The following is a 16500-nucleotide window of genomic DNA, read 5'->3' on the forward strand; positions in this document are numbered from 1 at the left end:
CCAAGGAAATAAGGCAACTTTAGGTTTGTTTAGTTTTTGATATATAAGATCATCAATGCAAAAATATACTAAATGTCTTAGATGACTTTATAAATTAAAAAAGTGATTGATAGTCTAGGCACTTACCTAAGTAGGCTTAAAAGATATACTGGTAACAATGTATCTAGTGATAACAATCAGCCATCCTGAGTCAATTCAGCTAGTATATAATTCAGGGTAACGTTGGTAGTAATATATGAACGTGGACATTTTCATCTTTTGGAGAAAAATGCACATGGCGAGTTTTAGCAAAACAGCACTTGTGTAGACTTACAGATATACAATGAATTTCTTCCTAAATGAAGACACAGAAAATGATTCTAGAAAATTCTAGCTGTATTGTGACCCAAATAATACCTTATCAATTTCTAAGTGGACTCCATTGCTTTCTCTATTCCAATATGCTGAATCATTTGTACATAGCTCCATAGAAATCTGCAGTAATTACCCTGCCTCTGAAAATGCTGACTTGTACCTCTGGACCAGACCATACGGGATTTATCCTTACTGCTCCACTGTACCGTGTTTTGCTGTTCTCATTACATATGCAGAGCCAATTGGGAAGAATTTGGAATAATTATTTGTTTTACTATATATCCTGCTTATTCCTCAAAGCTGTTGAAACAGCTTGCAGAAAAATCCTTACATATTAAGATGGTTGAAAATAGATATGCAAAACTACATAGTACAGTGGGAGAAATAGGAACCTAGGATAGAATACTTACTGGATTTGAACATTAAGTTTGTCTATGTCAAACAAGCTTTTGCAGTTCTCAGTACCTGATACCTCTGGGGAATCTTTGTACCTCAAAAAAAGAGGAATGCGCTTCCCTGAATTTATATAAAATGTATACATAATACAGTGAGAAGAAATACCCTCACATTCATTCATTCAACAGATATTTATTGTGTACCTACTATGTGACAGCCACATTGCTAGATATCAGGAATACATTGGTATATACAACAGACACATAACTCTGCTAAATAAGGGCAAATAACTTCAACAGGTCTAGTGTATAAGACAAGACAATTGCAGTTATCTCCATGGCTTCTCTCCCCAGGGTTTCTCTAGGTTTATATTTTGGTAGTCAAACACAAGCAAGGGTTTACAGAGCTCTTATCAATCGTTCACTTATTCATTCATTTATCAAATATATTCGAGTATCTACTACATGCAAGGCACCATTTTAGGCTATGATTAAGAATCAAGGATGACTCAGGTAGAAACTGTATGGAATAATGAGAAATACACACGTGTGTGTATGTGTGTGTGTGTGTGTGTGTGTGTGTGTGTGTGTGTGTATGTGAGGCAATGTAGGAAGAAAGAAGAAATAAGTAGCATGCAAGGTAGAAAGTTGGGGCACTCTGTTGCTCCAGGAAGGAGAGCAGTTTTTGCCTCTGGAGGATGCCGGCCTGGCCTTAAAGATCAGAGATACAGGGTGGAAAGCACATTGGCAATGGCAGCATGATGGACAATCAAGGAACGGAAAGGAGGGATGGCAAGTGGCTAACTTGGGCAAAGCATTTGGTGTAGACAGGAAAATAAGGAAATAAAGTAGGGAAGTTCGGGCAGGGCCAGTGCTGGGCAAGAGATGAGGCTAAGCTCATGGAGCTGGTGCCCTTCACTGTACGTGTGCAAAGAACACGTACAGTATCCTAGGCTTTGCAAAGGACACGTACAGCTAGACTTTGCCCTCAGGGATTTTATAATCTAATATGCACAAGGCAAGGCAGATGCAAGATCCTTGCATTTCATTAGTCTCATGTACTTTTCTCTCAGATGATGAATAGAGAGAGCTCTCTAAAGAAAGTGACTACACAACTGGTACACTTCTTGGAAAGGCACATATTCAGAGCCATCTGATTTGTCACAGAACCACCTTCTACTGTGCTTATTATTTAAGCTTTTCAGGACCCAGTTCTCCCACAAGGGCAACTTCTGTGCTGCATTCGTCTCTAAGTGCTGCTGGCTCCTGCTTTACAATATCACTTTTGAAGCATCCACTGCCTAGGCTGCCTGAATGTAGCTCACAAAGGACCTCAGCTCACTCTGAAGAGCTGCAGCACTAAGGCATGCACAACTGGGAAAAGACAGCAGACAGTGGACAGAGCTGGTCAGAAGGTATACGAAGAAAAGCAACTTTTAAGAAAACTCTGCTGGTTTAAACCACACATTCTCCAGATGTACAGAGTATGGCTCCCTGGGGGATAAGCCTGGGAATCTGGAGCTTTTACAAGTTTCCCAGGGGATTCTTACATACATCAGAGCCGAGAACCACTGCTCCAGAGCGGTGGCCGTGGGACTTTTTTTTTTTCTTGCTAAAAGAATTTTGAAAAAACTAGGTATCATTTCACATGTTTTTAAGCTGACATCCACCATTTCTTATTCTAAGTTTAAGTAGTTATAAAAAAAACAATTTCTGGTATATTATAATATTAATATTTCCAAATAAATATTTTATATCACTTTAAAATATATACAATGAATCTTGAAAAACCCATATCCAATAAAATCTAAATACACGAACAAAAAAAAAGAAAACTGTGCTGACTATAAACCACAAATAACGGCACAGAGTCTAGAAGCAAAAGTGGCAAATGGCTCTCTAGATAATCTTGATGGAAAGCATTGCTCATCACTCCTTCATCTCTCAGACAAAGAAGTCACCACTGGCAGGGTGACCAAAAATATAATCACTGCTTCTGGGAGAACTGTAAGTGCTGAATCAGTGCTTGTGAACAAGGTATGTATGAGTAGACGTTCCTCCTTATGTGTATTTGCTTTAACATGTGCATATGTGTAGATGCAAAGGACCCCTGAATTAATCTTCAACCTCACCCCACTCTTGCCTCCTACATATTTATCATTTCTTTGACAATAACTCCCTCACCTCCCCATTTCTCTACCTCACTTGGTTTTCTTCTGTCCTCTGGTCTTTGCCTCAAGATTAAACTCCTCATCTGAGCTTTTGATGTCACCCCCACCCACCTCACTTCCAGGTAGATAATTGAGTTAAACAGTATTAACCAAGTTTTAAAAATTATCTAACAATTATTTATCTATCTTTCTTTATAAACTGCAGGACTCCCCAGAGCCTTCAATAGCTAATGAGAATTGATGATGTCCAAAAGGAGGACAAAATGTATAATGTTCTCAAACTTATTTGGCTATAGTACTCTTGCTATAAGAAGCACTATTTTTCTCCACATTAATTTCATAAGCTATTGAAGGCATATGTCATTTCTTAGAGGTGTTTTTGTTTGCTTGTTTGTGTCATCTACAGAGCCCAATGTCATCGAAGACAAGGGTATTAGTAGATGATATATTGTGGGTTGATGGGTTAACAGGCTAATCATTCAGTTATTCACTTATTTATTTAACAAATATTTATTGAGCACCTACTATGAGCTTTTTAGCCATAGAGAACAGAGCAACATCTAAACAAATTAAGTTCTTGCTCTTATGAGGGTTACTTTCTGGAGGAGAGAAAAACAACAAACAATAAATATGTGTCAGGTAGTGAGGAGCGCTAAACAAAATAAAGGAGAGTAAAAGGGATCTAGAATAAAGAAATGGTGGAGGAAGGTTTTACATAATGCATTTCATTCTAGGTCCCTGGAGAGAGACACAAAAGAATTATCACTTGTGCAGAGATTTAACAAAAAAGAGTGAGCGAGCCTGTGGTTATCTAAGGAGAGAGGCCAGGTAAGGAGCACAAATGCCAATGCCCCAGACGGGAAGCAGGCTTGGAGTGTTTGAAGAGAGCAAAGAGAACAATGTGACCACAGTGGAATCGCCCCTATAGAGTGTGGTTCGGGATCAGGTCAGAAATGCCTGGGAACAGAAAGCATCAGGCTCTTTTGGTCACTACAGGACTTTGGATTCTACTCCAGGTGAACTAGGAAACCGTGGAGGGTTTGGTACACAGAAATTATCTAATATGAGTTGTGTTTTAAAAGCATCACTCTGGCGGCTGTACGGGACAAGTGTAGAGACAGCACAGTCATTCAGAGGAAGTCATAGCAGGTAATGGTGCCTTAGGGAAGAAGTGGAGGTGTAAGAGGTGATCAGCATCCAGACACAGTGTTTAAGTAATCAAAGAGCATACAGGAGACATGAATGTTGATAAGTCTTCTAAGGAGTTTTATTGGAAAGCAGACAGTGAGAATAATAGCATATTCTCTCTTCTCTCTCTCTCTCCTTCTCTCTTCTCTACACCCGCCCCCACACCCCCGCCTCACTTTCCTTCTTATCTCCCTCCTTCTCACTAGTTATTGAGAAGGTGTACAGTCCTAATTACAAAACTTTGCTTTTGAAGACATTTAGATTCTCATCCTCTTTGCTACAAAGTTAGCTCAGATAACATGAGTTTTTATTTCAGTACGTATTTCTTCTACCATGATTAAAGAAAAAGTATTTTGAAAACAAATCATAAAAATAATAATGATAGAATTTCTGTACATACAGAAATTCTAATTGTACATAACACCACATATGTTAAATTACTTGGACATCATCAACCTGGATCTTTAGGCAAAATGCCCAGTTATTTCTATTTTACACAGAAGAAAATCAAGGCTTGGCATAATCATTAGTTCAACTTGATATGACTTGTTATTAGCACAAAAGGCATTGAAGTATGACTGTCTTCTATATTTCAGTTCTCAACCCACTTCGTGCCTTCATTTTTCAAATAAATTATGCTCCTTTTATTTAGAAACAGAAGCAATTCCTTTACTGAACCGCTGAAAGAGTCTTTTTCTTATGGTGGGGGGGAAGAATTCTCATTTAGAAACTTTCTAGTTTAAGATATATCTTATAAAATTATTAAAACCTCCTGAATATCTAAGGATAATTTATTTCCACAGGATATTGCCTTAAATGTCTCTAAACTTATAGACTATGGCATGATTGCAAAATCAATTAGGAATTCTGAGAGAAAAATCAATCAAGCTACATTCTAAAGGCTGATGTAAATATCTACTCAGTGCAATTGTGATTTCCAGATATCCCATTAAAATGTAAATGATGTTCTCGTTTTCAAAATCATTATTGTATTTTAGGATGTAATGACGTTAGTTTTATTTACATATCACTTCTATTGTAATGTTTTCTTTAAAATATACTGTATTTTACTATTAAGATTCAGCTAATGTGAAAGATAAAGTGACACAATATATCTAAATGCAACCAATCATGGTTCCTTTAAAAATATCAGAATTGAAATTCAGTATCTTAAATAACATGATATATATTTAAGGTATAGATTATATATATATATATATATGTGTGTGTGTGTGTGTGTATATATATATATATATTTTATTTGTATATATACACATATATATGTACATATATGTGTGCATTATATACTTTTTATCTTTAAAATTCCAGATGTTATCCTAATGAGGCTGTTAAAAACTAAAAACTAAAGTTAATAAGAAAGTATACTGGAAATTATAACAATATATTATACGGCCCAAGACTGTGACAAGAAGTAAAAAAAAAAAAAAAAAAAAAATAACACTACTGAAATTTATTAGCAAAAAATAAATATTTACAATCCCAGTGTAACCCACTTAAAATGATTTTCCAGATCTGAACGTTGCTCAGCTCCTCCCAAGTCCCCATGACTACCTCAATCTAAGCCACCAATGTCTCCCAGTTGGTCTCAGGTATTCCACTCTTGACCCTAACAGAGCTTATTCTTCACCAGTAGCCAGAGTCATTCTCCAAACAGAAGTTAGTTCAGGTACCCTCCACCTTCCAAAGGTGCCTTCCCAAAATTACAAGAAAATAAAAAGTCCTCTCTATGGCTTGTATGGCCCTACATGATCTGCTCCTAGACTACTGCGTAGGTCTCCTTTCCGCCCCCTGTCCTCATTCTTCGCCATGCTCCAAGCATACTCCGTGTAGGACTCTAAGCTTGCTGTTCCATCTGGTTAACTTGGCTGGCTTCCTGACTTCATTCACATCTCTGCTTAAGTGTCACTTTGAGAAAACATCTTTGGCCATGCTCTAAATTTGCACTCAAATAACTCTTCTCCGTAGTCCCTTTCCTTATAATACTTATCAGTACTTGACAGTATACATTACTATGCTATCTTTTTAAATTTAATTTTCTAGTACAATAATTGTAGATCCACATGCATTTGTAAAAAACAAAAACAAAAACAAAACAAACAGCAATACAAGGAGATCCCATGTATACTTTACCCAGCTACCATTTTGCAAAACTGTGATACAAAAGCATACCTAAACTACTGATATTACTACAACACTTCAGTCTTATTCAGATTTCTCCACTTTTATGTATACTCATTTGTGTGAATGTTAGTAATTCTATACAATTTTTTCACATATGTCAGTTTGTGTATCTATCACCCCAGTCAGTATCCTGAATAGTTCCAACACCACAAGGATACCTCATGTTGTTGTCTTTTATAACCACACTCATCTCCATCTCTTCACTCCCTAATACTTGGAAACCACTAATTTGTCCTCCGTTTTTTAAAAATTTATCATTTCCAAAATTTTATATATTTGGAATCATCTAGTATGTATCCTGTTCAGATTGGCATTTTATACAGTTTAATTTTCTGGATATTTACCTAAGTTGTTATATGTATCAATAGTTCCTTTTCCTTGCTGAGTAGTGAGTATTCCATGGTATGAATGTACCATTATTTGTTAACCATTCCACCTCTAAAGGGACACCTGGGTCAATCCTAGCATTTGGTTATTACCAGTAAATCTTCTGTGAACATCCACACACAAATTTTTTTATGTGAATGTGAGTTTTCGTTTCTCTGGGATCAATGCCCAAGAGTGCAATTGCTGGGCTCTGTGGTAAACATGTGTGTCTCAGTCATTACATCTCTTTTCCCCATTCGAATGGAAATCCTCTGATACAAGGGACTTGGTTATTTGGGTTCAGTGCTGTATTCCAGTCCAGAACAAGGCTTGGCACAGAGTTGGGAGTTAACACACACTGGTTGGATGAGTATGCTTCAGAGTCTTAGAGAGATGGATTCTATTCCCATGAGCACAGATGCTATTGATTTTATAACTGAATGAGGTGAAAAGGCTCCCTGGGAAAGATGGTAGAGAAGAGAAGAAGAGAGATGTGGCCATGGTGCCTGTCCTCCAACCTGCCTGAGGTGTCAGTTGGAGCCCTGAATGAAAGAGCAGTGAGTGTAGGAAGCAGGAAGTCTGAGCAGTTGTGTTCGTAAAGGGATATGCGAGTCTCTGGGAAAAGCCACGTGACAGTCCAACCCTAAATAACACAGTAGAACCTGATGCTATTAAAATGGCTCCACTTTCACTGATGTTCCCTCAGGCCATGTGCAGTCTCAGCTGCCTGGGTGCCCACCAGCGGAGGACACAGTAGCCCGCCCCTTAGCTGTATTTTCAAGGTGGGACCAGCACAGATGCCAGGGAGCTCATACTTGGTCCTAAGCACAGGAAGCAATCTGAAGAACTCGTGAGTAAGCTCTTTAAAAATGTTTGTCTAATGTGGGAATAAATAATTTCCTGATACGACGGGGGAGGATTTCAGGGGAAAATGAGGTCCTATGTGGGCCAATGGTATGGAAAATGGTAGCTAACAGTAACGGGAATTTGGAAATTAATGTTAATCTCACTACAAGCTGGGAGGCCTGGGGAATGTGGATTACATGCAACAAATTTACTTTTTGAACTGTATTTGTGGTGCTGTCTCTATTCCTGGAGGTATCCTTTATAAAATCCTGAATGAATCAGTTTTAGAAGGTCAAGCCTATTAGTATAAATAGACCACCTTCATGAGTCTAACCTTCTGGCAAAATTTGTTTAACATACTTCTGTTCAAAGTTTGTTTTTCCTGACAATCAGATTTCTTTTAATAAGCAACAGGAATGAAAGAAAGTCTAACTATTATTTAAAGAAGCAATTTTCAAATATTTTGAGTTTGTGAGTATCTGAGTATTTTATAGAAAAAGAAAACAAAAACACACAGACTGACTGTATTTGAATAGTGCCTCTGCATAAATATCTATTGCATACATCTGCCAGTACAGAGCTCTTTATGAGGCTCCTGCAAAGGATGAAAACAGGAAAATGAAAATGCTTTGGAAATCTGGCGACTGAAGACAGATTAAGGGATAACACTTTTTAAGAACAGTAAGCTGATATCTTCCTCTGGCCTGATTCTTTCAATCAGCTAAGGGTTCTTGCTGTAAGATGATTTCCATTATATTAAGCAGCGATTGAATGACACAATTCAATAAGGTTGCATGATTATACATTTAGTGGGGGATTACATTTGTGTATCCTAAGCTTGGTTTCTCTTTGAGTATTTCTCCGTTTAGTTTCTTTAGGGCATAGTAATTCCTCACAGTATGGTTCTAGAACACTGATTGCCAGCCTTGGCTGCACATTAGAGTCATCTGGGGAGTGTTTAAAACTCCTAATGCCTAGACCATACCCCAGACCAATTAAACCAGAATCTCTGGGGTGGGAGCCAGGCATCAGTATTTTTCATAGGTCCCTAGGTGGTTTTAATGTGCAGCCGAGGCTGAGAACCAGTGTTCTAGAATCATTAGTGTCAGTTTCACCAGAGGACTTGTTAATAGTCAGACTTGGGTCCAAAATTAAATCTATTAAATCAGAATCTTGATGGATGAACAAGAAGAATCTGAATATTTGTCTGTACTACAGATGATTCATATATACACCAAGTTTGAGAACCTCTGGCTTGTAGAGATAAGGTGTCTCACATTGACCAGCAACAGGAGAATTTGAAATCTCAATTCCCAGTCAGAAAACCTTTTGGGGTTAGAGACAACTCTATTTTGGAAGTCTTCTTAGAGGTCTTTATATTTAGCCTACAGTAGTTATACAGTTCGCAGGTGTCAGTGATAACTGCAGGTAAAGTTTCCACACAGTTTTGAAGTGAATATTTTATTAGGGCAAATTCATCCTCTAGTGAAAAAGCTACAATAAAGAGGCTGTTGAGCTAAAATTAGAAAGAGTAATTAAAAAAATAATAATAATAATTGCCTGTTTGAATTAAGGATGTTAAGAGAGGCTTTTTTTTCTCTTTTAGTTTCAGGTGTACAAAGCAACATAATAGTTAGACAGTTACCGCTCTCACAACGTGAAAACCACCCCACCCCCGACCAATCTACAATCTAGTACCCTTCTGACATCGTATATAGCAGTTACAATACCATTGACTATATTCCCTATTCTGTACTTTACATCCTGTGGCTACGTGTGTGTGTGTGTGTGTGTGTGTGTGTGTATAATTATAGTTGACATTCAATATTATTCTACTTCAGCTTCAGGTGTACGCACAGTGGTCAGGCATCTACACAGTCTATGAAGTGATCCCCCGATAAGTCCAGTGCCCATCTGACACCCTACATAATCTTTACATTATTATTGTATTCCCCGTGCTGTGTTTCATATCCCTGTGATTACATTGTGACTACCAACTTGTCCTTTCTAATGCCTTCACCTTTTCCCCTATCCCTACCCCCTCCCAGCTAGCAACCATCAGTTTTTTTCTCTATATCAAGAAGGAATTCTTATAGAAAAGCATGAAGCTCCAAATTGGGCTACCGCCCACACTACCACTCAATTTTTTTTCCTAAAAAGTTATAATTAAAATGTTTTTAAAGGAAGTGAAATATTAAGGCCCAATGGGCCTCCACATTACATTTAAAAATATTAGTCCATTAGGCATATCTAACCTGTTAAAATATGTAAAGTATGTTCTGAATCCTCTCATCTGATCCTAACAAATATCCTACTTAGAAAAGCAGGACAAAGGATCATTTATTCCAATTTTAATAGACATGCTATTTTTAGAACATAACAGTGTAAAGTCCTCAGTGTTTGTTGAAGTGAATTGAACTGAATTACTGGATGAGAAAACCGAAGCCCAGAACCATTAAGTGCTAACTGACCCTTCGTCAATTGATGAACGTGGAGCTGCATCAAAAACCCAGGTCTCACCCAGAATTATTTCCCCTACCAGCATGCTTCCTGCAGTATAATTTGGACATTAAAGGTCATTTTCAAGCCAGTAGTCCTCAAGCTTGGTGCAACTAAGGATCACATAGATGCTAGTACCACCTACCAGAGAAAACATGTAATTGCCAAGTACATAATTAATTGAATTAGCACTGATTGTCAAAACAGCAAATATCATTGGATAACCCTGAGAAAAATGAAATAATCTAAGTTATAAAAGTAAAACAACACATGCCCCCAATAAACATCTGTTAAATGTATGAATTCATTAATCTATAGTATAAAATTAAGACCAGATTGGTTTAGAAGAGTTAGTATAAAATACAAAGAGGAAAGTTTTTTATTCTGTGTTTTTCTGATCAACTTTCTCAGTTGGAAAAGAGACTACAGAGCACATTATGTTGTGTGAATCTGATAAAACAAACCGACCACTTTTTAAAGCAGTTCTTTTTCTTTCAGGGCTTTATGGGGCCCTAAATCAGCTTTCCTTCCTCAAAGATGAGGAACCAAGAAAATGTGTTCTTAAAAGAATAGAAATCTGCAGAGCTGTGCATAGGTAGAGAGGAATGCACGGAATGCCTTCCTTGGTAAGACGGGCAAAGCATCTGGGAATGAAGAAATGGTCCTTCCCTAAGGCATTAGATTTGTTACTAGGCAACAAATGAAATTTGATTACTTCTAGTCACCCCAAATGCAGTTCCCAGCAGAAAACTGGTTGCTTAAAAATGCTTTTCAAAAGTCTAAACTCTAGACAATTTTGGGGTTCAATTCAACCTATAATTTACATCTTTTAATTATACACACCCACATACATAAATACACACATACATGTATATATGTGGATACATATATGTTTCACATTATTGTATTTTAAGAACATATCTATTTGGTAACTGTATATAAAAAACAATAGTAATCATTATTAGTCTTATAAAGTTATAAACTCATGCTATTTCCATTACCAAAAAAAGTATATGTAATGGCTAAAATGCAAAACACTGACAATAAATGCTGCTGAGGCTATAGAACAACAGGAATTCTAACTCATTGCTGGTAAGTATGCAAAATGGTACAGCTATTGTGGAAGGAAGTTTGGCAAAAAATGCACAAAATAAATGTACTAAAAAAAAAACCCTAAATTTAGCTTTACCAAATGATTCAACAATCACACTCCTAGACATTTACTCAAATGAGCTGAAAACAGGTCCACACAAAAACCCGCACATGAATGTTTACAGCAGCTTTATTCATAATTGCCCAAAATGGAAGCTACTAAAATGTTGTTCAAAAAGTGAATGAATAAACAAACTGGTTCATCCATAAAATGGAACATTACTCAGCAGTGAAAAAAAGTATCAGGTCACAAAAAGATATGGAGGAAACTTAAATGCGTATTGCTAAGTGAAAGAAGTTAATCTGAAAAGTCTACGTATTATATAATTACCGCTACATGCTGTAGGATTCCAAGTATACGACATTCTGGAAAAGGCAAAACTATAGAGATAGTACAAAAAAACCAGCGATTGTCAGGGGTTAAGGGGAGGGAGGAAGGAAGGAATAGGCAGAGTCTAGACTGTTAGGTTGGAGGAACTATTCTGGATGAGGCTATGGTGGATAGAAGATATTATGCATTTTTCAAAACCTATGGAAATCTACAATATAAATAGTGAACCCTAATATAAACTATGGACTTTAGTAATAATGTATTAATATGGTTTTATCAATTATAACAAATATATCATCCTAATGCAAGGTGTTAATAATAGGAAAAACTATTAGGAAGAGAGATATATGGGAACGTTATGCTCAATTTTTCTGTAAGCTGAAAACTGTTCTAAAAACTAAAGTTTTGGACTAATTAGTTTGAAGCTAATTTTTTAAAAAAGTATATGTCAGTAATATTAATGCTGGCATAGGAGACATGTTTTCTAATTTGTAACATATTCACAAAAGTGTTAAACTATACCTATTAACTATGTATTTGTCATTCCTGTATCATGAAACTTAAAATTCTTTAACTATTTAGCTATATTCCAAGAGATATTTAATTCACAATCTATTATACAGAACTAAATTAATAAGCCTCTCCCCTAGCTATGCATGTCTGAAGAATTTGTTTTTCAATTCTTTTCCCAAATGAAATGTTCATATTATATTTATATATCTCTCATTTCCATTGATTTTCAATAGTTTTGATTTGCAAAAGCCATAATAAATATTTTCCCTGTAATGTATTATTATGTAACTGAATGCAGAAGTTGCTACCTTAATCTATGAGATATTAGTTTGAGCTGCTGAAAGTCTTGGGCAGTATTTCTTAAACTTCTCTATGCATGAAAACTGACTGGGGATCATTTTGAAATACAGATTCAGATCTAATTGGTTTGAGGTGGAACCTGAAAATCTGCATTTCTAACAGTTTTGATATGTCACCACACTTTGAGTAGCTAGGTTCTAGAGCATATCTGGGCAACAAAACTATCACCACTGTGAATAATATACCCAATACCTAGCAGTTTGTGCAAGGGATTAAAAGGGCTGCTTTTGCTTTCTCCTAACTGGAAAAGCTCTCAGGCTTCCCGAACTCTGCCTTCCGAATGTATAATCCTTTTTCAATTTCATCTATAAAGAGGATGACTTGGTAACCTTTGTACAGTAAGCAAGCTACCATTTAGTCATAATACTCTCCTAGCTGGTGTGGAAAAAAAGATAACCTATTTCTATGTTCACTTCCTCAATTTATATGTCTTCAACTGCAAGAAAGTTCAGTGACTGGCTCAAGGTCACTTATCCAATAATTGTAAAGGTCAGGTCTCAGATCTGGGTCTCTCATTCCAAATTTAGTCCTCTTTTCTCCATTCTACGTTGTTTCTAATATTGATGCACTTTAGAGAATAGGGATCAGTTTGGTTTGACCACAAAAATCCCAGTTCCGAACTGAAGGCTTAGATTAGGGTTTCCCATGGCAATTTCTTACGAGGGATCATGCACTGTAAAGGGGAGGGTTTCTTCGTGCTTCAAATAAGCCTGAAGTTCAGCACAGTGGATGAATGAGCTCATTTTAGTATGGTGTAAGGTCTGAGAGTGAAGACCATGGAAGATGGGGACACGAATCATTTCTTCTATTTCTCCAAACTTGGTGGTTCTCTTGAAAGAATTCATAGCCAACCAATGAGTGGGAGTCAGAGGCAGGTAGCTAGTTCCCAAATACCACCTATCTAGGGCAACCTCCCTTATCTAGGACAAACACATAATGACTTGATGTCGTCAATGGAACTTCTCAGTTATTGAAGATAACTGAAACTAAACATTTCTTCATAATAAGAAGAAATCAAGGCTCAGAGATGTGACAATAGTTTTGAGTTGTTGTACAGATATTACTAGTTAGAACTTAGATTTAGGATTTTTCAACCTCTGGTTTAAGGACCAACCCCAACTTTACAGTGATATTAGCAACAGGCTAGGGTAGGAGGGTTAATACGAAATATTTAAGTGATCTTAGGGGTCTACAACATGCCTTCCAAACACTGTCCTTCTAAGGATTCCTAACAGTAAGAACCTGCCTTTGTGTACTCTCACCCTCTCCCTCCTGGAGCCCTGCAGCACAGGGGAGGAAAGTTAGAATGATATGACCTCGGGTGCAATTCCTGCCTCTGAACACTCGACAACATCCCATTATGAAAATTCTGGTCTCACTTCAGGGGATGTGGGACGTCCTCTGTGGGTGTGCTGTGTGCACGCAGGTCTGAACTGAGCTCAAATGGGATGGCCAGACTGTCAGCCTCTGGGCACTGCTCTGAAGGGAATCCTATTCCCTTCACGGGATTAAATGAATGTCAATTAAATGAAAGTCAATCAAGATTTTGGGCTCCCATCTCTGTGCTTCCAGGAAGGTTTTGAGATGGCACGTGTGAAGAGAGAAGCCTTGGCACCTCTGGACCCAGCCTAAGGAAAATCAGTATCCCCTCAGTTCTTTGTTGGTGATCTGAGCTCTGAGGTACAATTACAGGCAGTTTAGGTGCTGGTTGTAAGGAGCACAAAGCCGTCCGCACTCTAACAGGCTTCCACAGAAAGTCCACAAACTCCTGGTCATGGTACCGCTTCAGAGAAACATCAATGCCCCTGAAGTCTCAGAGCCAGGGAGCACACTATGTTTTTCACTCGTGGTTGGAAATCTGGTTCTGGCTGACATATCCAGCTTTGTCTATCTCGTTCCTAAAAGCAAGGTCTTAACCACCACTCTAGTATTCAGTCCTCTATCCCCATCTTTCACACACCAGGTGCCACGTCCTTGTTCTCCTCCTTTTGATCAATATCTTATTTCTCCCTCAAGACTCGGCTCACAAGAGGGAGCTGTCAGAGCCTTCCCTGACAGCTCACCGTCCACGGCGGCTGCCCTGCCAGCTGAGCCCCTACAGCACTTAAGGACCCACCTCCCTCATTGGGCATTCATGTTGAGCCACACTTTTAAGAAGAAATCATCACATGTTGACATAAGTTTGCTTAACTTCCCAGGATAAATTTAAATGGGGATAAAAGAGAGACGTGCAAATAACACACCTGTTGAATTTTCAAAGTCCTCCATGCTAAAAATGCCGACAGGTTAAGGAGGAGGAAACGGGCTTATAGATACGGTGGGGTGGGCAGCTTTCTTTTCTTTTCTAGGTGTCATCTCTACACCTGATCAACAGAATTAGGTCTGGGAAGCTCGAAGGATGTAGCTTCAGAGCAAGTGTGAAAGAAAGAGACAGGTATCCATTTAACACAACATTTGTAAATATGGCTGGCCCATATTGAAAAGGGCAACAGAAGTCTGGCAGTGCCCATGCAATGAGGGGATTGGACACAGTCTGGGAGTCCTTGGCTGTGGAGGTGGGGCATTCAGTGGAGGGAGGAGGCAGCAGCCAGCTGGCAGGAATCTCTGCTATTCAAAGATTTTATTAGTCTACTACAAACAACAAAGCGAATGACATGTGTGCTGTGCAATCAATAAGAAGAAGAACACAAGGACCATGGATAACTTACTGTGCTGACAGTGAATCCCATTGAATCCTCGGGGACATTTACAAACATAGCCTATGAATGTGTCCCCTCGGTATGCTTCACTTATTTCACAGGTTCCTCCATTATGGCATGGATTAGGAATGCAGGGGCCTGAAAGACAGAAAAAAGTATTGCTACATAAAGCATACGCTTTAAAGCAGACATTGGATCAACATTTTGCAATTAACTGTTTCGCAGAGAAAAGTGTTCTGAGTATTAGCAGTACAGGAAATGTACTGGTTGCGTGGGCTCTGGGGACCAATGGCTTGTGTTTAAATCCTGGTTTCACCACTTCCTAGACTTGTGGTCTTGGAGGATTCATTTAACTTCTCTGGGCCTCAGTCTCACATTCTGCTAAATGTCAGTAGTAATAGAATCTACATCAAAGGGTGATAACACTCATAAAATGAATTCATACACATAAAACACCCAGAACAGTGTCTGACACATACTGAGCACTCAAAATATGTGTGTGTGTGTGTGTGTGTATGTGTGTATGTATATGTGTGTGTGTATATATATATATATATATATATATATATATATATATATATATTAGTGCTAAGTAACGTATTACTGTTAAGGTGTCAAAATTGGAAAATATCTTCTTCCCGTTTATAAACTAATACTGAATGGCAATTTCTGGAGTCATGAACACTGAAGAGCTTTGGTACCCTGCTGATGAAAGTAGCCTAAACTTGCAAATGAATGTAAGCATATAGGCCAAGTGAAGTGTATAGCCTGGTACAACACTTTCAGAGACTATTCATTAAGAGTCTATGACGGGGCATCCTTCTGGACAACCACAAGTTTTGCCAATCTGTAAGAAGTAGTTCATCAAAAGCTGCAAATATAGAGAAGAGGGGATGGTTGTCATTTTTAAGTTTTGATAAACTTACTTCACCATTGAGATTGGTACCTGTGGCAGCCAATAGAAGTGTGGTGTTGCTTTCTCTGGAAGAGAGACAGCTGCCACCCTGTGATGGTGGAGAGCTGGGCCAGCCTTTCCTGCCCTGGGGCTTCTCTAATGCACATTCTTTATTCTGGGTGAGATTTTACTCTGGCTGAGATTTCTTCAAATGACATGGCAATCGAACGCTTTTCCTATGTAATCTCCCTTCTTTTAGTTTCTCCCTGTAAAGTGACAGGCCATGCCACAGTTGATAGACTCATCCTACCTACTCTTTCTCCCTTTCCCCTTTCTCCACCACAGACATCCCCACCCCACCATAAATCTTTTGCACCTTTAATTCTTTCTTAGAGTTGGCTTTCTTGGAGGATGCTAATTGACTCAGAGAAAATTCCAGGATGGAGATTGTGAAGAAGGGAAGAGACAAGTTGAAGAAAGAAAAACTCTCCCTGGGAGATGAAGAAAGGCCAAGGAAAAAATACAGTAT

At 38.1% G+C, this 16500-nt stretch overlaps 1 protein-coding gene across 1 annotated transcript in view; it reads right to left on the minus strand.

Moving 5' to 3' along the window:
• Positions 1-16500, minus strand: part of EDIL3 (EGF like repeats and discoidin domains 3) — a 381023-nt gene that overhangs the window by 181073 nt on the left and 183450 nt on the right. Inside the window, exon 4 of the mRNA XM_033111163.1 lies at positions 15086-15214. Coding sequence (XP_032967054.1) covers positions 15086-15214 — 129 coding nt within the window. The remainder of the gene's footprint in view (positions 1-15085; positions 15215-16500) is intronic.

This window comes from Rhinolophus ferrumequinum, chromosome 7, assembly GCF_004115265.2.
Source record: "Rhinolophus ferrumequinum isolate MPI-CBG mRhiFer1 chromosome 7, mRhiFer1_v1.p, whole genome shotgun sequence".
In the NCBI taxonomy this organism is placed as follows: domain Eukaryota; kingdom Metazoa; phylum Chordata; class Mammalia; order Chiroptera; family Rhinolophidae; genus Rhinolophus; species Rhinolophus ferrumequinum.